A 24562-nucleotide genomic window follows, 5' to 3' on the forward strand; every position below is an offset into this window, starting at 1 on the left:
CAAAAACAGTCCCTCATTATTGTAAATAATTCCATTAAGACCACAGATTTTAGGTGAATAATAGTTAATTTTACCATTCAGAATAAGACGGCCGACAATCACAATCTAGTCCCTCTTTGGCAGAGCGTGAGAAAGTACAGGGGCTGGGACATTATTACCCCACTCCTCCTTACAACACAGTTTTGATGGCAGTGTGGATAAAATAAAACCAAAAGCAAAGGAAGAAAAATGGGGAGCGTGGTCATAGCTTTAACTCACCACCGTCACTGACGATGTATGTGCTAACGACAAACAGATTTAAGGCTGGTAGGCTGTTTTAGAAGCCTTTACTTCTAAATGTATAAAAAAGATACACTAATTTTTTTTTAAATAAATAGGGTACCTACAGCATTGGTACCTACATTCCGGTGAGTGTACATTATAGGTTCAGTGGTCTAAAGAGTAACTCCCTCTGACAGGTTACAGTGACTCCTTGTCCATAAATGAAAACAAATGCAATACTTCCACAGCATTTTCTTGCCCATCCGGCTTTTTTGGTTTCCTTTTTAGAGATGGCACTTCGGTGCTTGTGAGGTTGGGGAGGCGAGGTTCGCCAGACCCGGGCAGCCAGGACCAACGACCCCCTTCGGTGCTGCTATAGCAACGTGTATCGCAGGGCTTTCCCAGCACGCTTTGCGTGGTGGGTATTTGAGGATGTGGTTGTCTCCGGACCAGACTCAGAACTGCTGGCTGCCTTCCTCTTTACATCACACCCATTCCTATTCACAGAGCTGATGTCCTGCAAGCCCTCAGAGCTGCCTGTTTGATTTAGTTATTGATGCTTCTGGTCCTGGTCTTCCCACCAGCTTTCTCACAAAGTAAAACTGTAGTAGACTGGGAAGCAAGACCAGTTCAAGTGAATGAGAAGCCTTAAAAATAGACCATTAAGACTCGCTTGCTGTTTTATTACTTCGAAGTACTTTAATGACCAACTCTGAAGAGGCAGGCACTGCAGGCCAGACAGGCAGAGGAGTGTGGCCCCGGCGGGGAGGGGACTGGCAGGTTATGAGCAAGCGTGTCTGAGAGCAGGTGTAATGGCAACAGGGCAGGTTCTGCTGATTTGTTCTGTGACTTGGATCTCAGCTGCCCCACTTGTCTACTACGTGACAGGGGACAAGGGCTCTAACCTTTCAAGGGATTCACGGATGAGATTCAGCTGTGGGAAGCACGAGCAGAGCTGAGCGCTGCACACGGGACCTGCCCGGTTCTACGGAGAGAGCATCTGCTCTCTCCCACCTGTGGTGTCCATGTCTGTTCACAGCATTCTGTACTCCTGACCACACACAGCAGAGAGCTTCCACGTTCTGAAGGTAGGGTGCTCCCCTACTTCCGTGTCCAATCTGACGCCATGCCCTGTCGTTTCTGCTGCTCCAGTACTTCCCACAGACCTTCCTTTCTGAATATCACACTGCTGCACGATGGACATTTCCAAGCGCTTTAGGGTCATGGAGGATGGAACGCTGCCTGCTTAGGGGAGGGGGGTGGTCAGAGACAAGGTGGCATGGAGGAGGTTTTAAAAAAAATAAATTGCTTCCCAAGGCAGGAAGAAAGGAGGCACTTAGGCCATTTCAGGTAGGGGGAAGAATGCACCCCCCCCATCCAACGGGCACGCCTGGACATTTGTTCATTTGTGTGGCTGAGGAATGAGCCGGTTCTGGGGTCAGCAAATGATGCTGAACAGACGAACAGGATGAGAGGGGCTCGCATGCCCAGCTTGGGGAGGTGTCCCCAAACGCCCTGGCCATAACAGACAGCTCTCATCGCACTGTTTTGTCATTTTGCTTGTACCTTTATCAGAAAGTTTTGCACATTTGGCCTTTGTTATGACTACTTTGACACATCTTATTGCGTACAGTCATGGACAAGTTCATTGATGATGGGGGCTATGCCCCTTCCTGCCTTTTCTAAGAAGGAAATCTATAGTGCCTCAGACCCGGAAAGTCCTCAATGTATATTTGTCTTGTTGAATTTGTCTATGAATGGGTCCTTTTGAAAGTTTGACTGTTCAAAGTATATTCTTTAGAAGATTATCGACACTCTCATTTTATCAAAATAATGACAAAAGGGCTTATTAAACAATGGTTAGCTTTACTCCCACTTTTTCTAAATTATATAAATTTCAAATCAGTAGAGTCTGAAGAGAGAGGTGATTGTGCTAGGTATATGCTATACTATCCAAGCTTTTTTCTTGAACCTATTGCTCACAATAATAACACATATCTGTATCAATACCTATACATAGACAACTTCCATTTGACAAGTAATTATTGAGTCTCACAATACGTTAGTCACTGTATTTACTGGGGATATAAAAATAACATCATCCCCTGTGATAATTATGTGACAAAACATGCTACGTTTATGTCTAAAGTTAAACCAAAAGAAGACCCGAGATTCACAGAAGAACCTATCTGAGTTCACCAATTAGTCAGGGTTCAAGGGCAGATTCAAACTTTTGTCTCCTGACTTCACATTTAGCACTATTTCTTTTACAGTTTTCTATTTCTCAACAGTTACCAATACGGCTCATATTTGTGGACTGCTTCACTAGGACATGCAACCTATGAGGAGAGGATTTTTACCTGAAAAATGTCAGCTTGCTCTTACATGATTAATTATCTTGGGATCCCTAAGCCCTATGCTTTACCTAACAATGGCTCCAGACAGAGGGTCTGACGTGGAGCTTTATATGGAACGAGTTATTCCATTAACGAAGACAGACGTGAACGTATAGGCAGCACCCTACTGCTGAGGGTGAGATCAAGCAACATCGAGATTTGTAAACAAAAGGCCACCAAGATTCATAGCCATCACAATGCCCGTGCTTTTCTTTGTGGGAGTGTCATCAAACCATTTCAGAATCTTATGCAGTACAGTAAGATGTCAAATTAGAAGGAAGAAATATAGGAAGAGCAGTGAGAGGGAATGAGGCAAGCAGGCAGTAGGCACACAGATGGATGTGTGCACGCGTGCATCCAGATGCATAATCATGACCAGGTATTAATCAGAGCACGTGATATCAATTACAGAGGCTTCAGTCTTTACGGGAAGCGCTAAACAATGCATCATTTCCTTCATTTGTAAAAGTAGGAAAACACCTGTCTTAGAGACTGTTAAATCGAAATTTGTTCATATTTTAAAAGTATCTGCATGAGTTAATCTCCTTGATGGATAAAATTCATATATGAAAACATTTTGATCAAGCCAAATAGGTGAGGTGACTTCTTTATGTTTAGTAATTTTAAAAATTTAAGCGTATGGTTTTTAAGTGAATTAAAATGACTATTCGGTAAGACTGGCTAAAGAGAGATTTATTAGAGAACAGGCTATCAAGTTGGAACATAAAATATTCCCAGATTCATTTGAAACTCAATAGTTTAATATGTTGAAATTACTTTATTAAACTTCTGGTTTTAAATTTATCTTTATCTTGCCTTTTCTTTGTTCATTATTAAATTGTAAAATTCTGTGGAACGCTGATAATAACTTCCTGTCGGACACACCACTAGAGGGTTCCAGCTGACTCTCTTTCAGACCCTCTCAGACTAAACCCACCCAACATCTGGTTGTAGTGCGCCATCTAGTGGCTTGGGAGTCATTGATGCCTGAGTGTTATTTGCTGACTATACTGCATTAATGTGAATTTTAAACAGCAATGCCAAACTCATAAAAACATTTTCTCCTAAAGCTCATACTTAAATCACTTAACAATGAAATTAAAATGAAAGGAGGGAAATTCACAGTACATAGTAGTTGTGTATAGCTTAGTTTAAATGACCATTAATTTACATATACTGCATATTCATTTAAATACGCTGTGCACTGCTTCACAAACTGCACACAGTTTAGACCAGTGAACAGGAACAATGTACCTGTTGATGACCACGTGTATATGATTGCTGAGATGGTCACGAGTATGTGATTGCTGAGATACATATTTCTCCTCCTCTTTAACACGACTTACACAGTTTGCTACTGGCAGGTATTAGTAAATGCATTTAAAAATATTTGGTCAAACCTTTATGTTATTATCTAAACTGCACATTCATGAAGGTATATTTAATTATTATTCTTTACAAGTGGACATCCATATATATTCCAACATTTTGCAATTCGATCACACTGTAAGGGAGCAAGGTAGACAACAGTTACACATCTGTGAAATTATTGTTGAAATAGGCCAAGAGAGCCTACTGTCAGCTCTGCTTCTCTAAGAGAAAGGGCTGGGACTCTTATTCTGATGAATAATCTGCGAGATCTAACCAATGGCACAAGCTTGACGGCCCTTGCAGAACAGATTTTCACAAGGCCAGGACAATGAGCTCCTTCTGTGCAGCAAGAAATATGTATATAGTCTCACCAGGGTGCACCCTTTGGAAGGGGAGAATTCTGACGATCAATGTACGCTTCCTTTGGGCACCCTTTTATCAATTCAGATGTTAAGATGTCCTTTCTGGTATTTTATTAGGCCATGTGCATCTATCAAACACAGATTAAATGATAGATTTTGTAAGATTCCTAAAAAAAGGCATTTTCAGCATTTCTTTTTTTTTACTTTAAATTCCTTGTTAATATCTAGAAAATGTTCCTCTTTCACACTCCTATAAATGTTTAATTTATTGTATAAGTCCTAAATAGAGGACTTGATCATGCACTAATAGAGCAAAAAAGATCATGTTAAAGATAAAATTACTGTGACTTTCTCAAAGAAAGTTTTTCATTGCTACTTCCTTATCTCCCATAGCGTGTGTAGTTCTCATAAGTCATTTGTTATAATCCTAAACCTCATATTACTTGTTGGTCACACATAAATAACTTGCTCAACATGCCTGAAGCAAAGGTAAGGCTAGGAACATATTTCTTAAAAGCAAAGCAAGCCAACCTGAAAAACTACGCCTTGCACAGCAGAGAGTGAGTATGGAGCAGGAATTTCACGTAGACTTTCTGATGTACCTGTGAGACTGAGAACTATGGACTAGATATAGGACAATCAGGTGGATTTTTAATTCCTTGTTAACGAATTAAGACCCAGTTGGATGGAAGGCTCTGGATCACCTCTCAGGGCCTTTTCCTTGAATCTGCCCTATGTGGTATTTGACAAAAATGGAGATGCTGACGAGGAGAGATACAAGGTAGATAGGGAGGGTTCAAAATTGTTTTGGTTTAATAGAATAATAGGCCCAAATCAATAAAATGGACACAGCATAATTATTTCCCAGACTTGAAAGGGCACGTGCAGCCTTTGTGACAACGACTCTGCCGTATGTCTCCCACCAGAGATCGTCACAGCCCGTGGGTAAGCACTCCTGTGGCGAGCAAACCCACCAGGGGCACGCCTCGTTTTACTGCACTTCACGTCACTGCACTCCACAGATGCTGCAGGTTTTAAAAACTGAAGGAAAGACACTATCAGCAGAAAGACTACGACCCACTTTCCCGCGGTGGTCTGGAGCCCCACCTGCAGTATCTCCGAGGTGCGCCCGTACTCCTGAGGGTGCCATCAGATGAGGGGCAGGTCCAACTACAAACACAACACTGAATGTTCAGGTTTCAAAGAAATGAGTTACAGGTACAAGGGATGAACAGGACCTAGTTTTAAGCTTTTTTTGCCTTTTTTTTTTTTTTTTACTTGGACGACCTAACAGAGTCATCTGTTAAAAAAAGTTAACATTACCTTCGCTTCTTTTGAGTAACATTCATTAACAAGACCTGTTTCCTCAATCTGTGGTGTGGAAAACTTAAAAAGACACCATGATGACTTGGAGTTTATCCAGGAGAATGTGGCGGAGAGCTGAGCGTGCCAGGGGAATGAAGATGCTAGTGGATCATGGTGGTGGGGTGAGGAGCCCCGGGGCCAGGGGCTGAAAACTACAGCGAGATGGGTTAGCCCAGTCAACCAGAAGGGACTGGGAGCAAACACCACTGTCAGAAACCATCAACATGGCAAGAGGGGAGAGAGGTTAAAGGTATAAACTTGCAACTAGTAGATACCTTCTGGAGATCTCACGTGCAGCATGGTGATTCTAATCAACAAAAGGTATTACAACCTTCAAAGTTGCCAAGAGACTACATCTTAATTGTCTCACTACAAAAAAAGAGAAATGATCATCACGTGACATGATAGAGGTGTTAGCTGAGCCATGGTAGTGATCATAGGGTAATATATAAATGTATCAAATCAATACACTGGACATCTTAAACTTACACAATGTTATGTGTCAATTATATCTCAACTGAAAAGACACAAGTTATCAGTCTAGCTATTATCTCTTCACTGAATTTTAAACCCAAGTATCTAATTATCTACTGTATGAAGACTCCGCCCCCCAAATTTCACCAAAGTTGTTTTGCAGAAAAATAAGCTCTCTGACCCCCAAACCGTTTACGGAGGGGTGGGAAAATGACTGCTGTGTGAAGAAGGCCGGATCAGGAACCTGACTTGTGCACACGGGAGGTAATAACAGCTGCAGCCACCGGGTGTGAAGATCAAACACAAGATGTGGAAGTGCAGAGCACTGCGTAGTAGAGGCTTGATCTCTGTGAGAGATGACACCCAAGGGATCCCTCTAGTTAGGAAACAAACTAGATTCTGAACCATTTGGACCCTAGGAGCCTATGATTTCATCTTATTAATAAGCCAAGCTAATTAACTCCACTTTAGCATTCAAGGCTTAAGTTGCTTTGAATTATAATGTGTACATCATGTCTGCCCTACTCCCATAGCACGTGGTAAAACTTGTAAGATGCAGACCTGTAACACCACAGAGTTAGATCTTTTAATAGGACCAAATTAAACCTTTCCTCTCTGTCACTGTTCACCACTTGAATAAATGGAGTAGAGGTGTCTGTGTGAAAATGAGGCTATTATGTATTTTTAGAAAGTACAAGGAAAATAGGAATAACTCAAAATTTATGATGAGTCACTGAAGAGAGGCCATTCTTTTCTTTTTTAAACAGAAATGATCCTATAGAAGTAATACGACTCCGTCATACTTGCTACTATGACTTGTGTTCGCTCTCTCCTGATAGAATGAACCATGCTTATTCGACTCTCATGTCTATCCTAATTTTTGCCTCAATGATGAAGAAGTTTATTCAAACACAGTACCTAAGAAATAGAAGGAAACTTTTCCTGGGGAAGTTCAGAATCAATGGAGAGGGAAGGAACTGGAATTGAGTGGGAAAAGGGAAGAGATGGGGGCAAAAACGAAAAACAGAAGAGGCAGCTTGCAAAATGTGTTGATTATCTTGGAAGTATTAAAATGAGAAGGCATTAAATGAGCAAAAAAGTCACCTCCAGATTCTATAATGCTTCCCTGACTCAGCAAGTGTCCTCCTACACCACAACTTCCTCACACACGCAAAACCACGCCCTGCGTCCGTGTGAGGAGTCGTGAACAGTCAGGCAAAGTGGCTTTGGAAGGGTGCTGAGGGAAGGACACGATTGAATAGTGGCAAAGAATGCCAACTTAAATGATTTTGCTGCCGCAGCTGGGAAACGGTTAATATAATGTGGTTATTTTTTAATATACCAGAGATGGGGGTAGTATTTGCACAGCTCTACAGAAATAAGTTACACCTGAGGTTTTTGGTTCGACACAGGTGCTGGAGTTTGAATCCTGTTGAGGACAGTCACTGGGCTGGGCTTGTTTGATCTGTGGCACCTTGCTCCTCGGAATGCGTCTGAACAAACTCTCTATGATGTCTGTTTCTTTGAGCTTCACCTGTTTCGGTCACCGGTTACTTTTCCTAGAAAAGGTAGTATAATTGTGGGGTCCTCCTCCCACCTTGTGTCTCTTCTCAGAGCATCCCAATGGCAGCACCGGGCAGGATCCAGAAGCCAAGGAAGCCAGGGGATGTCAGTGGAAGGACACACCGGGCAAAGGATGAATGGGGGAGGTAAGGGGCTCAGTGAAGACTCATCAGTTTATTTCCTAGGGGGGTGGGTGAATGGGTGGGTGGAGAAATGGATGGAGGGGTTGATAGGTGGGTGGTGGATGGATGGATGGGTGGTTGGATGGGTGGATAATGACAAGGCAGTGAATCACCTGTGGTCTCAGTTTTCTTCTCTGTAAACCACAAACACTAAAAATCCTCTCCATATACAAAAGAAAAACACCAGTGAGAATCAAATGGAATAATGTAGAAATATTTTTAAACTCCCCACAGTGTCATGTATATGCCAATTTCTTCTTCTTCTTCTTCTTCATCATCATCATCATCATTTTCTTTCTCTGGTTACTTGGGGGATGAGATCAAGGGGAGAAATACATGATCTAAGTGGTACTTAAAGGGCTAACTTTAAAAGAAGAGAATAATTTTGTTCAGCTTGTTGCTTGATGGACACATAAAATCTGATAAACTGGACAATGATTAAGAGGTAATGCTCGTATGAAAAAATGCTCATAGATCACTGTGTTCGTACCATAACAACTCCTAAAGACATGGAAGAATCACTTCATTGGTTGCTAACGTTCACTAAGACTTCAGCCTTTTTCACCTGAGAGAGGGAAAGCATTCTGCTCAGAAAGAAACTAAACTGAACATGTACCTACGATGACACCACCCCAGCACACTCATGGCTCCGGGGTTGAGCAGCTGGCCCTTTGGGACGCTCACTGACCCTCGGGTGAGAAGCCCTGCGGAGTTGTACCTGTATGTGTCCTCCGGTGAGCCTTCAGGTGAGAACTTTTTGTGTACACTTTGTTGCATCCCTCAAAATCACATCTGTGAATACGCCGTTTTCTGGAGTCTGGGGATTCAGACCGTCTCTGGCGTCTTGTGCTCTCAATACTAAATGGTGAAATGGAACTGGAAAAAGAAAAAGTGGAGTTAAACAGTGAGAAACACAGCTGTCTGTTTTGGTTCTGGTGGCATGAGACCTCCGTCTCATGGTCTGTGGCGTCACACAGATGCAAGACCCCTGTCTCCCTTTCCCAGACACCTTTCCCACTCAGCTGGAAGGCAGGCGGTTTGGTCTATTTCTGGTGAGACACTCCTAGGGAGAGAGAGGCAGGCTTAAAATAAAAACAAGAGAAAAACAACAAGTAAATGAGAGCAGTGGTAAGTGAGTAGATCCTCCTTCACAAACCAGAAAGAAGCTGGGGGTGTTAAAAATATACTTCAACATTTTGAACTTCTGGATATACTTACAGAGAATATTCTGGGAAGCCCTGCTATAATTAAGTGACAACAATGAAAGCATTTAATATGGAACATGAGGGTCTGAATTGCATGTGACAACATAGAAAATTGTGCACCATCACAAGGTATTTTTCAAAACCAGTGAGGCTGGGCTGCACCAAGCGACATCAGCACATCCATTACATGACTCATGACAAGCTATTTCTGTTCGTTAAATGCACCTGACATGTAACTTTTACAGTTGGTGGTTTTGCATGGGGAGGAATAAAGCTCGTTGTCTTTAAAGATTAGCTGTACCACGAATGAGAAAAAGAAGTTTAACTCTGAATTTTGGCCCTGACTTGCTCGTTGTTTAATCTTAATGCCACAGCAGAAAAACAGGATTAGTTTTTAATGCCGAGTAATTGATTAACATGCACGTCTTCAAATCTTAATCTCTTTTGATTGAGATAGAAATGAAGCACATGACTCATTTTTCAGTTATTCATGAAGTTAAAAAATTACAGCAAAATATAATTAAATACTTCCATCAATACTATATCATACTTCACTATAGAAAGTTTACCACTATTAATATTTTGACATGTTTTCTTCCAGCTTTCCCATGTTTTGATGCTTTTACTAAGTACTTTGTGCCCTGGCTGTTGTGGTTCAGTGGACTGAGTGTTGGCCTGTGAATCAAAGGGTGGCCCATTCAATTCCCAGTCAGGGCACATGCCTGGGTTGTGGGCCAGGTCCCCAGCGGGGGTCTTGCACAAGAGGCAACCACACATTGATGTTTTTCTCCCTTTCTTTCTCCCTCCCTTCCCCTTCCTCTAAAAATAAATACATAAGATCTTTTAAAAAGTTATATGTGAACAAATTTTAAAAAAGCATTTTGTATTAATCATGCACCTTTTAAAAAAACCTGAACATTACAGATAGAGATAATCTCTCTTTGTCTTCCATAATCACCCTGACCCTTCCTCCTCCCAGGGAAAACTTCTGTCATCAGCTTCCTTTAAATCCTTCCAATTCTTTTAAATTATGCTTATCTATCCATATTTGCATTTATAGAAACTCGTAATATTGCTTTGTGCTTCTAAGAGACAAAATAATATACTGTTCACATCATTCTGCAAATTGTTTTTCACTCAACATTAAGCATTTGAGATCTATCCATGTTGATACAAACACTAGTTTATTCATTTGAAATGTTATGTATCACAATTAATTCTAAGAGATTTTTCTTCATATTTTAATGTCGCTAAAATTAGTAGTCTTACAATTGATGGATTGTCATAGTTTAATTGGCATACTACTTTTTCTTTATTAGTGGTGCATAAGCTAATGGTGCATTTTACAGTAGATGGTATTTTAACTTAGACCAGAGGCTGGTGCACTTTTTCTTTAAAGGGCTAGATAGTAAATACATTATTTGGACTTTTGAGAGTCATTCAGTCTATATGGTAACAAATCAACTCTGAAATTGTAGCACGAAAGTAGCTATAGAAAAAATATAAACAAATGAGTACGCTATGTTCCAGTGAGACTTTATTTACGAAACAAATAGTGGGCTGTAACTGGTTGATACCTAAATGAGATGAAAGATATAGATTCGACTATATGGTGATAGTCCAATGAATATTCATCCCAGAGTTTTAAAATCCATTTCCTAAGTGATGGACATATAAGATATTCCTAGCATTTCACTATACTATTGCTCCCATCAACTTTTAAAAAATGTCTTCTATATATATATGTGTGCCTTTCAAGTTTCCAAGGTATCTTTTCACTTGTACAAAAATAAGGGTTCAGTAGCCAAACCTTTACATTATTAGGTAAGATCAAATATAAATGATGTTTATCTACTTGAGTTTCAAACAGTTTCATGCAAGACCTCTGGTAGTAGAATGAAAAAAACACACGGAACAGCTAAGCCACGTTTTCCTGCCTTCTTATCAGTCATTGTGGGTTTGCGCTTTCCCACGTAACTGACTCGGCTGCAGGAGCTAGAGCCTGTCTTGAAAAGACTCAAGACAGTGCCCCGGCCCGCCCACGAACAAACAGCGTTAGTCAGCCCTGGAAGGGCGCGGTTCTTGTGCACACAGGAGACGCGTGTGTGAAAACAGGGCAACAGTAATTCATTTCTGGAGTATTCAGACATGACAATAAATGTGGATCTTGGTGCTGGGGACCTCAAAAATAGAAACTTTTGTGTTGTGATTATGTTTGACATCATTTAAATTAGGAAAATAACACGGTATTTGTTTTCTTCACATTATAACTTAAAGTCTACAATAAGAACACTTTGTTTTCTGCAATACTGTATACGTACTAGTGTGTAGAAGTCTAAATGTAACTATGCATAATCTGTGGTTGATTTTAGGTACTTATCTTGCTATGTATTCGTGTCTATAGAGATAAGTGAACAACGAATCTGAAATCAAAACCAAGTAACTACTGAGTGGGCCCTTAAGGGACCGATGAAGCAATGCGGCCATATGCAGCCCAGCAGCCGCTGAACTACACGCCTGGCAGAGGAAGGAAAGCAAAGGCTACAGAATGGCATGAAGTTACTTCACTAAGAGCTTTTAATTTACATTAAAATAAAGATGTTAGGTGGATGTCTTTAATGCCAAAAAACTTTGTACCCTCATTTCCCTCATTTTAAAGACAAATGTTTTAGGACATTATGAAGAAAAACCATTTAAAAAGTTACCAGTGCAATCAAAATAATTTTTTAGAAAGGTGCATGCAATGTAGCTGAGCCCAGTGAAGCTGGCTTTGAAATGGCATTCGAAGGGTAAGAGTTCTCTTCGGTTCCCCTTTTTAAATGGCGGAGTCATCCTCAGACATAAAAGAAACTTCGGCCAGGCTGTACCTTTTAGAATTACTTATCCAATTGCTTTGTGGAAAGTCAGGAAGGTAAATGGGGCCGAGATAAAAGGGGGTTCAACGTGCAGAAGAACTTAGAGAACACAGGGAAGAGGAGAGGACAGTCCAAGTGCACCGAAGGCTGCTGGGGCCCTGCCTGTTCCCACAGTGGGCGGGCACTGCTGTCAGAAGACAGCCACAGGTGGGGAGGTTAGCCAAGCCAGCTCCATGACTGTCATTCATGACTGGCAGAGGACTCACAGTCAAGTGCTGGCACCAAGCATGTTCATCTCTCTAGAGCTATTATGGACATTCAAGAAATGTTTGTTGAACAGGATGAATGAATGGATGGATGAATGGATGAGTGAATGGATGGAGGAGTGTATTAAGACAGGCACTCCTAATTTTTAATTTAATATAAACAATTAATTAACCCCTTTGACTAACTTATTCTTACTAGGACCCTTTGATTACAAATCTTCAGATAATGGTTACCCAATTCCTTACTCTTACTCTTTCTCATTTCCCTAAGTTTTGTATTTAAAATGCTATACAAAATAGCTACTAAATATCAGGGATTGAGAATAACCATTAAAAAATCATGTACAGAAGAGAGAGAGCAAGGGGTTCAGAACCTATCTGAAGAAATAATAACAGAAAACTTCCCTAACCTGGTGAAAGAAATAGACATACAAGTCCAAGAAGCACAGAGAATACCAAACACAATGAACCCAAAGATACCCACAACAATACACACTATAATTAAAATGCCAAAGGTTAAAGACAAAGAGAGAATCTTAAAATCAGCAAGAGAAAAGCAGTTAGTTACTGTGTAAGACTGTCAGCTAATTTCTCGACAGAAACTTTGTAGGCCAGAAGGGATTGGCAAGAAATACTCACAGTGGTGAAAAGCAAGGACCTAAAACCAAGATTACTCTACTCACCAAAGTCATTATTTTGACTCTAATAACAGATAAAATTTTCTCAGACACGAAAAAGCTCAAGGAGTTCGTCACCAACAGATCAGTATTATAAGACATGTTAAAGAGTCTTCTTTAAGAAGAAGAAAAAAGATGAAAAAGTGTATAATAAAATGACAATAAATACATATCAACAATTGCTTTAAATAAAAATGGATTGAATGCTCCAATCAGAAGACATAGGGTGTCTGAATGGAGAACAAGACAAGACCCTTACAGTCCACAAGTGACTCCCTTCAAATCAAAGACACACATGGACTAAAAGTAGAAGGATGGAAAAAAGCATTTCATGAAACTGGAAACAAACAAACAAAAAAGCTGGGATAGCAATACTTAGACAAAAGAGATTTTAAAACAAAGGCTATAACAGGAGATAAAGAAGGACCCAGCAATTCCACTTCTGGGTATTTATCTGAAGAAACCCAAAACACTAAATGGAAAAGACATATGCATCTATATGTTCACTGCAGCAGTATTTACAATAGCCAAGATATGGATGCAACGTAAGTGCCCATCAGTAGATAAGTGGATAAAGAAAAAGTGGTACATATACACAAGGGAATATGACACAGCCATAAAAAAAATAAAATAAAATCGTGCCACCTGCAGCAACATGCATGGACCTGGAGGGCATTGAGCTGAATGAGTCAGTCAGACAGAGAAAGACAAACAGACTATGATTCCACTCATATGTGGAATTCAAAAAATAAAATAAATAAGCAGAAGAGAAACCGACTCGGAGACACAGGGAACATTTTCACGGTTGCCAGATGGGAGGAGGTTTGGGGGGAAAAGAGGAAGGGATTAAGAAGGACAAGCTGGTAGTTACAGAACAGTCACGAGGACGGGAAGTACAGCCCAGGGGATCTAGTCAACAACATTGTAATGGTTAGGTATGGTGTGAGAGGGGTTCTAGTTTTATCAAGATGATCAAGTTATATAAATATCTAATCACTGCTTCGTACACCTGAAACGAACATAATATTGTACATGTCAACTGTAACTGAAAAATAAGAATGATTACTTAAAAACCCTGCATGTACATAAGTGCCTCAGTTCTTTGCTCTAAGTTCAAGAGAAGGGCATTCTAAAGCATTGCTCACAATTAACATCCTCAGCGGAAGGCCACTGAGATCCCACTGAACATACACAGGATGCAGGCGAATCAAATAAAAATCTCCCCTTTCAAGGGGAGATTTCTACCTCCTACCAATCATCCTACCAAGCATCTAGTAAGCGGGAAAGCATGAAGGAACGATCCTTACTCTTGGTAATATCATCCTGCCCCGTCTCACTCAGGGACTCATAAGCATGGGCATTTGGTAACAAAATAGCTATAATTACCCTTTGGGTGTTTCTATTCTGCCCAAGCTTTCTAGGCAATGTGCCCTTTGTTTAGAAGGCACCTAAGATAACCACAACTGCATGGAAACTGACCTTCTGTGTTTCCAATCCGGCCTTGTTCTAAAAGCATGGGGAAGTGCAGGTAAGTACTACCTCTGCCTGCACAGGATTCTCCCAATCATCCTTAGTAATGAGCTAGGTGGGATGAAAACGGTAGACAGTTGCTAGTGTGTTCCCAGAAAGTGTACTAAACACATATGCACAGTTCGAAGAAACCACCCCTCAAGGCCCACTCCCTTCCCCAGAAGGTTAGACCGTTTAGAACAGGGAATTGATGCCTGAGGGGGCCCTCTCAGGCACTGAGTAGGTAATAATTAGATCCAGAGAGAACAAATGAGTGAATCATGACTTCAGTTGCACAACGGTCCCAGTTGGAATGGCAAGTTAAATTGGAATTAAACCCAGAGAGGCTTGAAAAGTCACATCCAAGAACAGCTCTATTTAAGTAGAAGGCACTGCATGACTGCCATGAAAGAAATTAAGGTTAACTGTAATCAGCAGGTAATGAAAGACCATTTGTCACGTGTGACCTTAGTGTGATGAGATGCCCTTCACTGAAATTGGACTTTCCACAGGAGTTCAAAAAAAAAAAAAAAAGAAGCCAGGCTATTCTTTTAAGGTTGGAAAGAGAGCACACTCATCCCAAATTTTAAAACCAGCACAGCAAACAGCAGCATAGAAAGTACTTCTGCAGATTCACACAATCTCAAGAGAAAGCCAAGGGTCATGGTGGAGGGAAACAATGACAACTGACATTTCCAGAATGCTTACCGAGTGCCAGGCTCTGCTCTAAATGCTTTGGGCTTCAACTGACTCTCTGAGGTCGTTGTTACTATTCCTAGTTTACAGATGAGGAAACTAAGGCATAGAGAAGCCGAACTCAAGGCCAAGGCCAAGGCCAAGGCCAAGGCCAAGACCAAACCAAATAGGTGGCCACACCAACATTTATTTGAACCCAAGTGATTGACTCTACTAGACTCAATCTTAGTTATTCTATTCTACTGACTCAGACATATACGCAGGAGATAAACCAACATATGATAAAATATGAAAACATAACAAAATAATGTGTATCATTTAAATTTTTCCTCTAACCCATGATAGGAAACAGCACATAAAAGCATTTTAAATGTATACTGCTATAAGAAGGTATATACTTTTCTCTTGGGAATTTTAAGGTAAAGTCTTAAATAAATACTGCCAGAAGAAGTAGGTGCTCAGTATAGTTATTTAATACTAATCTACTTATGAAAAATACTTTCTTAAGGTTGTTGTAAAAATACATATGTAATTCCAGGGAAATGTTTTTGGAAGGCGGGGTGGGAGTGGTGCGTGGTTATGTCTTCTTTGACCACAGAGGCCACGGAACTAGTTTGTGAGTCTGGTTTATTTACAATTGTGCCAAAAAGGATTTCCAGGTGGCTGCCCAACTGAAGTACCTTGAAGGAAGGGGGACTATTTGGCTTTAAAACTATATTTTGAACCGTTTTCCAAAGTTCATTTTAAAATCATTTTGATTAAAACATTAAACACCACTTACTGGAATTCTGAATTGGTTTCTCACATGTAAATAAAGAGCTGCCTCTTCTCTACTAAGTCAAACATCGCACTGGGATTGAATTATCACGGCCACAAGACAGAGAGAGAGAGAGAGAGAGAGAGAGAGAGAGAGAGAGAGAGAGAAGACTTTGACTTAATCAGAGGTTCCCTTTTTCTTGGATTACAATAGGGTTCTATTCACATGGCCAAGCCAGGCATTTCCATCTTTTCACAGGCGTTCTCTTAGCTAGTACGTGGCTCTCAGAAGCTGGGATCTTTGTATTTATCTTCCATACCATAGCAGACTCTACTGAGCTCCCATCAAACCATGTCAATTTCTTTCCTATGATATTAATTGGGGAAAAGGTGCCATTTAAGTACACTCACTATCTAATCCCCAGAGACTACCTTCCAAGGCAGTGTTGAGTCATCAGAATGAAGGCTGCTTTCATAGGATGACTATGGAAAAGTGGTGTTGGAAACCACTTTTGAACAGACTGAAATTATAGGATTAGTAGCTGCTAACCTTTCCCGGAGCTGTGACTAAAGCATTATAACACTCCATGTTTGAATGTGGATTCAATAAAAATAAAATAATTTTCAGAATATGTGTAAGTCAAGAACAATACATATGCTAAAATGTATTAAAAGGCTAATTATTAGCATATAACTAGAACTTGGCACTTTTTTCATATGGACAGGCTGTGTATTTCTAATTATTGTTTTAGTTTAATAAATGAAATCTCCTATTAATGAAAAGATAATGGGTTTACAACTGAGCCTTTACTGGGGGTGAGTCTGTAGGCAGATTCACAATGTATCATGATTTTACTGAAATATAACAGCTGCTACTAAGTATTTTTCATCAGTTTTACACTATCAAAATACTCAAAATTGTTACAAAATAAAAAATTGTTATTTTCCTGCTCTGTTCTAATTCACATTTTAGCCTGTAAAAGCGTAAGTTGTATTAAGTAAAGGTTTAAAGATAAAACAGAAAAAATGAATCATTAATGGCGTTACCTGCATTTGGTGTTATCCAACTTTACAATGAAGTTAGATTACAGATCGAGAGAGGTTTGTTTGCTAATGAAGATCCATTTTCAGTTACACACTATCTGTTCGAAGTTGTTACTTTCGGGGGAACACTGTGTGCATTTCAAAGACCTGACCCCATAAAAGCAACTCATAAATGAGGAGGAACTCTGGTCCCTGAACGAGTGCGGATCTCTGAGTCACAGTGCACACTAAATGGAGGGCACAGAACGCACTGAAATATTTAAGGTGAACTCTTCTATAGGATTTCTTCAGAAAACAATGGGGTTTAAATTATTTCCTATTCCAGGAGCTGTGACTTCATGGATTGTTTGAAAAGTTTTTCTAGGTCCAAACAGGATTATTTTAACCTGAATGACACTAAGGCAGTCCCCCTCGCCCTCCTAACGCCAGGTCGGCATGCGAGCTACCACCCCCTCCGTGCCTTAAAAGGGCAGCACTGCATCCTTATCCTACTAGTGTCGCCCTGGGGCCCCTCTGATTCTGAGACTCCATACAACTGTACTAAGCTAGAAAAATAAGTTCTCCTTATTCCATTAAAGATGCACTCTCAAGTCCTCAAGAATAAAGATCTGGTTTTATGCGTGCCTCTCGAGAAACTGGCACATCTATTGCTACTTGAAAGAGTGAAGGGTAAGAAATGGAAGAAGCAGCCTGGGGAACATTGACCTTGTGAGGACTAACCAAGTGTGTTCGCTGGAGTCTCACCACAACACTGCGCTAGGACAGAATTAGATATAAAGAGGTTAACTTTTCTCTATCGGAAGGATCTTATTATACAACAGAATTGCTAATAAGATAGTCCTATGGCTGTAACCCAGGCAAGGGCAGTACACAGTAAGACTGTGTTTTAAATATTAAAAAATATATAAAATGTTCCAACTATGTACCTCTAATGAGATATTGTAATGGAACCATAAATAAACTTTTGAAGTGACCATCAAAACAGGCCTCTGCCTATTTTATGCTGATCATTAGCCAGGTCTATGTCACACTAGAGATTTGTTTTATTAAAGAGCACTAAAATGATATCAGTTAGCTATCTGGTACTTAGGCTTACATAAATTATTGAAACAGTTCTTATTGCTCGTATGGGGGCATATAAATAACAAGACCAAGTAGAACTCACTGGTAATGTTCCACTTGAGTTTTTGTTGGCCAGAAGAGCTATCTGGTGCCATAGACAAGCATTTCTCAAAATGTACCTATATTTGAATTCTGAAGAAAAATAAAAATCTTCCCATTTATTGGAGGAAATACTGTTTTTTTATGTCCCTTCTTGAAAACTTTATATAATTTTTCAAATACTCTGCCAAACTAATGTTGGGTAAGTAAGAATGTATATTAATGTCTCCAAATTCATATTTAAAAGACATTTGGAAGATGAGGAAATTGAGGCTCAGAAAGTTAAGTTAATTGCTGTGCTAAGGCCTTATCGCTAAATAGCAGAGTTGAAACCAGACCCATTTCCTAACCCCTCAAACTAGGAATTCTCTACTCTCCAATGAGGTTGTAGAAAGGCTGTGATTTTTACTTAAAAAGAAAATCTGATTTTTTACTTAAGGAAAATCTGCCTGGCAATGCTAATCTGTTTCTTTCCCTTACACTTTCCCTTCCCTTCCCTTCCCTTCCCTTCCCTTCCCTTCCCTTCCCTTCCCTTCCCTTCCCTTCCCTTCCCTTCCCTTCCCTTCCCTTCCCCTTCCCCTCCCTCCCCCTCCCCCTCCCCCTTCCCTCCCTTCCCCTCCCCTCCCCTCCCTTTCCTTCCTTTCTTCCTTTCCTTTCCTCCCTCCTTCCCTCCTTCTCTCCCTTCCTCTCTCATGTCCCTTCATCTGATAATTAGACCTAAAATCCCCACCCTATTTCCTTTTTTCTTTGACAGCCAGGAAACTTAGCAACAAATAGCCTGAAACTTGGTGTGTTTATTTTCCACTTAAACTCCCAACCCCAAATGATATAATTTTAATTTTAAATAGTAAGTTTTAAATGTATGTTTCAGGAAATTCTTTCTGAATTAAAGTATTAATGATAAGTATGAAAAAAATACAAAAACAAAAACCAGAACATGCTGCTCTTAAAAATGGAGGAAAATAATGTGAAATTTAAATCTGGGTTTGAATATGCAAACCACTAAATTAAAGTATGTGATTAATAAGTTCATATTATAATCTTTAAGGAAAAGAAACTTATAAGATTTCTATTTTTTGTTGCTGTCCCTGAAGAAAAAGCATAGCTATAATCTGAAAATCTAGACATGAATTATAGCTCAGTCTAATTTATTAGCTATGGCATCTTAAACATTTAATCTCTTTGACTTCCAGATTTTTGTGTTTCAAATGTGGAGCTGTAGCAGAGGGGAAGATTAGGCTAGAGTAAAGCAAACCTGACTCTGACTCAATGTCCACTATATCTCCAACACTTCTTCACCTCCGGCCTCTTCTCCCACTATTGGTTAACGACTTTATTGAGATATTCACATCCCACAAAACTCACCCTATAAACTGTGCCATGCAGCAGCATTATTATATTCACAATGTTGTGGAACTATCACATCGATCTAGTTCCAAAACATTTTCATTACCCCAAAAGGAAACTCAATCCTCATAAGCAGTCATTCTATCTTCCTCCTAACCCTTTAACGACTGCCAATCTACCTTCTGTCTCTATGGGTTTGACTGTTCTGGATATTAGAATCATACAAGTATGTGGCTTTCTGTGTCTGGCTCCTTACATTTGGCATAAGGTTTTCAAGGTTAATCCATGTTATGGTGTGTACCAATAGTTCATTCCATTATATACATGAATAATATTCTGTTGTGTATATATATCCATTTATTTATTCATTAGTCAATAGACATTTGGGTGATTATACTTTTTGGCTATCATGGTTGATGTTGCTATAAACATTTGTACAAGATTTTGTGTGGACATACGTTTTAAATCTCTTGGGTATACACCTGGGAGTAGAATTACTACGATAATTCTACGTTTAATATTTTGAGAAATTTTCAAACTGTTTTTCAAAGTGGCTACAACATTTTACAATTTCACCAGCACTGTAAGAAGTTGTCATTTCTTCTTGTCCTCACCAACACAGTATGTCTTTTTGATTTGTCATCACAGTGCATGTAAAGTGTCATCTCATTGTGCTTTGTGTTTGTAATTTACCTAACGACTAATGAAGTCCAGCATCCTTTAATGAGCTCAAAGGCTATTTGCACGCCCTTTTTGGAAAATCATCTATTTAAACACTGTGCTGATTTTTAAACTGTGTTGTTTTCTTAGTCAAGTTGTACACTTTCTGTATACGGGGTCTGTCCAGAAGGCATCCAGCCATATAATATGAAAAATAAGACATTTATTAAAGAAGATACAAAATACAAGAAACATTGTAGATAGGACAGTGACGCCTCAGTCCCCCTCAAAATAGGCCCCTTGGAACCTCCCATAGTTCTCCTAATCCCCATCAGCTGCCCTGTCATATTTTCCTGAATCTCATCAATGATCTGAAATTTCTTCCCTTTCAAAGGTGATCTTAGTTTTGGGAAAAGCCAGAAGTCACAGGGCACCAAATTGGGGCTGTAGGGGGCTGAGTCACCTGGGTGATTTGACGTTTCACCAAAAAATTCTGCATGAGGTGTGAGTGATGCATGAGCGGATGTGTTGTAGTGATTAAGCTGCCAATCACCAGTTGCCCATAGCTGCCACCTTCTGAACCATCCAAATAGTTTCCATGGAGTAGTGTTCAAGCTTAACACAAAATTTGATGCAGATTTTTTGTTCCACTTGCTCAGTCATTTTGTTTTGTTTTTTTAAACCCCTTGACATTTTAAAAAGATTTTTATTTATTTTTAGAAAGAAGGGAAAGGAAGGAGAAAGAAAGGGAGGGAAATATTAATGTGTGGTTGCCTTTCACATGGCCTCCAGTGAGGACCTGGCTTGCAACCCAGGCATGTGCCCTGACCAGGAAACGAATTGGTGACCCTTTGGTTTACAGGCCTGTGCTTAATCCACTGAGAGCTATACCAGCCAGGGCTCACTCAGTCAGTTTGAATGCAACCATTATACAGTACATGTGTTCACTCAATGGTGACTACTGCCCCCACTGACTTGTTCAGTGGAGTCATCATTGTTCATGCGTGCACATTCCAGTCTACTCTCCTTGGCTGCTAGGTTCATGTTATATTAACAATGGCTGGACTTTTTCTGGACAGACCCCATATACTGGATAGTCCCTTATCAGATATATAACTTCTAAATTTTTTCGCCAATATGTGGGTTGTCTTTTTATTTTCTTGATTATGTCCATAAAGCTTTATACAGTTGTCCCAGCATTATTTGTTGAAAAAAATTATTCTCTCTTCATTGAATTGTCTTGGTACCCTTGTAAAAAGTCAATTCACCATAAATGTAAGAGTTTATTTCTGGACTTTCACTTTTATTCCACTGTTCTATTTGTGTGTACTTATAGTGCCATAATGTCTTGATTTTATAGCTCTGAGGTAAATTTTGAAGTTGGAAAGTGTTAGTCCCCCAAATTTGTTCCTTTTTTCAAGATTTCCATATAAATAAAATTTCAGATCAGTTTGTTACTTTCTGCAAAAGAAAATGAAGGTGGAATTGTGGTAGGAACTGCACTGAATTTATTTACCATTTTGTGGGATTTTTTGGCATCTTACCAACATTAAGTCCTTAAATCCATGAATATGGATGTCTTTCCATTAAGAGTCCTCCCTCCCTCCCTCCCTCCCTCCCTTCCTCCCTCCCTCCCTCCCTCCCTCCCTCCCCTTCTTTATTTTTAAATAATGATGTTTTACCCTGACTGATGTGGCTCAGTGGATTTGGTGTTGTCCTGCAAACTGAAAGGTCACTGGTTTGATTCCCAGTCAGGGCACATGCCTGGGCTGTGGGCCAGGTTCCCAGCTGGGTATGTGCGAGAGGCAACTGACTGACGTGTCCCTCACACACCCACGTTTCTCTCCCTCTCTTCCTCCCTTTCCTTCTCTCTAAAAATAAATAACTAAAGTCTTTATATAAAAATGATGTTTTATAGTTTTCAGTGTTTACATTTTATACTGCTTTTGTTACATTTATTCCTAGATATCTTCTCCATTTTCATGCTATTGTAAATGAAATTGTTTTCTTAATTTCATCTTCAGATTGTTCCTTGTTAGTGGACAGAAATACAATTGATATTTGTATATTGATCCTGTGTCCAGCAACCATGTTGAATTCATTCATTAGTTCTAACAGTTTTTAGGGGAGAAATTTGTTAGAATTTTGTACATATATGATCATATCAACTACAAATGGAAATAATTTTACTTCTTCCTTTATAATGAAGATTTCTTTTATTTTTTTCCTAGTTGCCCTGGTTACAATGTTGAATGAAAGTGGTGAGCATGGACATTTTTGTCTTGTTCCTGATCTTAGAGAAAGTATTCAGTCTTAACCATTAGAAATGTTAGGTGTGGGGTTTTTATAGAAATTCTTTATCAGGCTGACTACATTCCCTTTTATCCCTAGTTTGTTTTTTATCATAAAAAGATGTTGCACTTTGCCAAATGCCTTTTCTGCATCTATTGAGATAATTAGGTGGTCTCATTTTGTAGTATGCTAATATAATGTAACATATTGATTGATTTTCATGTATAGCTGAGAAATGGCTGAGAAAAAAAAGCAGCTCAGAAGGGTTTGGTACCTGAGAAATGGAACACACAGATCTTCCCTCCAGAAAGATGGAAAATTTTTAAATATATCAAGATGATACTACTAAATTTTCTGTACCATATTTATGGATGATTAAATAACATTTGCACTGCTGTTCTTTTTTAACTTGGCTTTTTCCTGAGAAGAAAACCGATAAGACGAGAGAGTTAAGTTAGAGTAGTCAGTTGTATAAGTATTTTTCGTATTAACACTACTGATTCAATAAAGTAAAACAAATACTTTCTGTGAGTTTACCAAAGCAAAGAAAGTGGCATACAAAGTCATCTTCTATGTCATATTCTATGACACATGGAAATCTCAACCCTGCTGCCAAAAGATGTATGTAAATTTCTGGGGGGTGTATATTCTCAGGGCTACACTGGCCACTAGCATGAGACCTAATGCTAAAACCAGCACCTTCCTCAATTTTACATCAAGAACAACCGACCCCATAGACTCATCTGAGCATTTAGTAGCCCTTTCTACCATAGACGCTGAAGGACCCCTGGAACTCTGGCTTCTCTTCCCAGCATTCCCTGTGTTTGCGAGATGCTTTTGGCTACCTCTGTGCTGCTCACTGGTCCAGTCCAGCCTCAGGCAGCTCTTCATCCTGCCGGCATCCTCTCTGTCCTTCATCTCTCCTCTGATTTCTTCTCCCACCCCCACCTCATCTTTATTCAGGAGAAAAATAACAAATTCCTTCCCTTGGCACGGGCAGAGCTGCATTCCCCTACCAAAAGCCTTGGGGCTGAGGCTATATCCAAGCCCTTGGCTGGGAGGTGGGAGTGGGGCTAGCTGACAGTCTACCTCCAGGCATTTCTAAAGGTGCATTTTCCACATCAAGAGAGTTTTGTTCTAGAGGAACTTGGTGCCAGCTGTTAGGATAATAAAAATTTCTCCAGCTTATATATGCAAATCATAATTATAGAAGCCATAAAAATGATGTGCTGAAGAGAGGAATAATAAAGTGTTATGGGAGTAAAGGGAGAGAGTATCTAACTCTGTGTGAGACGACCATGACAAGCTGAACGTAGGACACCCACAAGTCTGTCTTAAAGAACACCGCTGTGTAGAAATGTGAGTGGTAAAGAGGAAGCAGAAAGAAGAGATCCGATGGCCAGGGCCAGATACCATGGACTTTTGGTGTTCCTTTATAGAAAACTGCATTTTGTAGGTCCTGGAAGTGTCAGGATTTTTTTCTTCTCTCTTTTTTTTTTAAGATCTAGGAGGAAAATTTTGCCTTATGTAAGTAGGACTCATTGATGAGGACGTGATTAATGTCAAGGCCTTTATCAAGTAGTGAGCTATTATTTATTTATTGCCATCAGCTAAGCAGCGAATTCTGCCTGAACCAAATCTGAATCAGAGGAGACCAATTCTAAGGCATTTCAGAAATAGATCTATCAGTTCTTTGTGGCTGATTAAATAATGGTGGATAAGGGAGAGGAAGGAATGACAGGAGACCCTAGCATCTTAGACTGGGTGGCCAGAATAATACTAATGTCCTTACCCAACCTAGAGTGGCAAGAGCAGAGAAGCTAATGATTAAAATTAATCTCTATATAAACAATAGGTTTATGTTTAAAAGACAACAGAGTGGTACTCTCTTTTCACTTGTTAGGCAAGCAATAATTTAAAAGGGTAGTTAGAAACTGGGTAATAAAGTATTTTCAGGGATAACCTGAATGCATTTTATAAAAGAAAGCTCATAAAATAAATTTAATTTAATGGTAATGGAATTTCATTAAGTGCCATCCAATCTGTAATTCTAAAGGCCAGGTACTTTGTAGATAAAATTAGCATAAAAATGCACAGTTTTTGTTTATTCAGTCAATTAA

At 39.7% G+C, this 24562-nt stretch overlaps 1 protein-coding gene across 1 annotated transcript in view; it reads right to left on the minus strand.

The window, feature by feature from the left end:
- Positions 1–24562, minus strand: part of KLF12 (Kruppel like factor 12) — a 421669-nt gene that overhangs the window by 19367 nt on the left and 377740 nt on the right. The window contains exon 7 of the mRNA XM_045838960.1: positions 8693–8850. Coding sequence (XP_045694916.1) covers positions 8693–8850 — 158 coding nt within the window. The remainder of the gene's footprint in view (positions 1–8692; positions 8851–24562) is intronic.

The sequence above is a fragment of the Phyllostomus hastatus genome, unplaced genomic scaffold (assembly GCF_019186645.2).
Source record: "Phyllostomus hastatus isolate PE091 unplaced genomic scaffold, TTU_PhHast_1.1 phas_contig_29, whole genome shotgun sequence".
Lineage (NCBI taxonomy): Eukaryota > Metazoa > Chordata > Mammalia > Chiroptera > Phyllostomidae > Phyllostomus > Phyllostomus hastatus.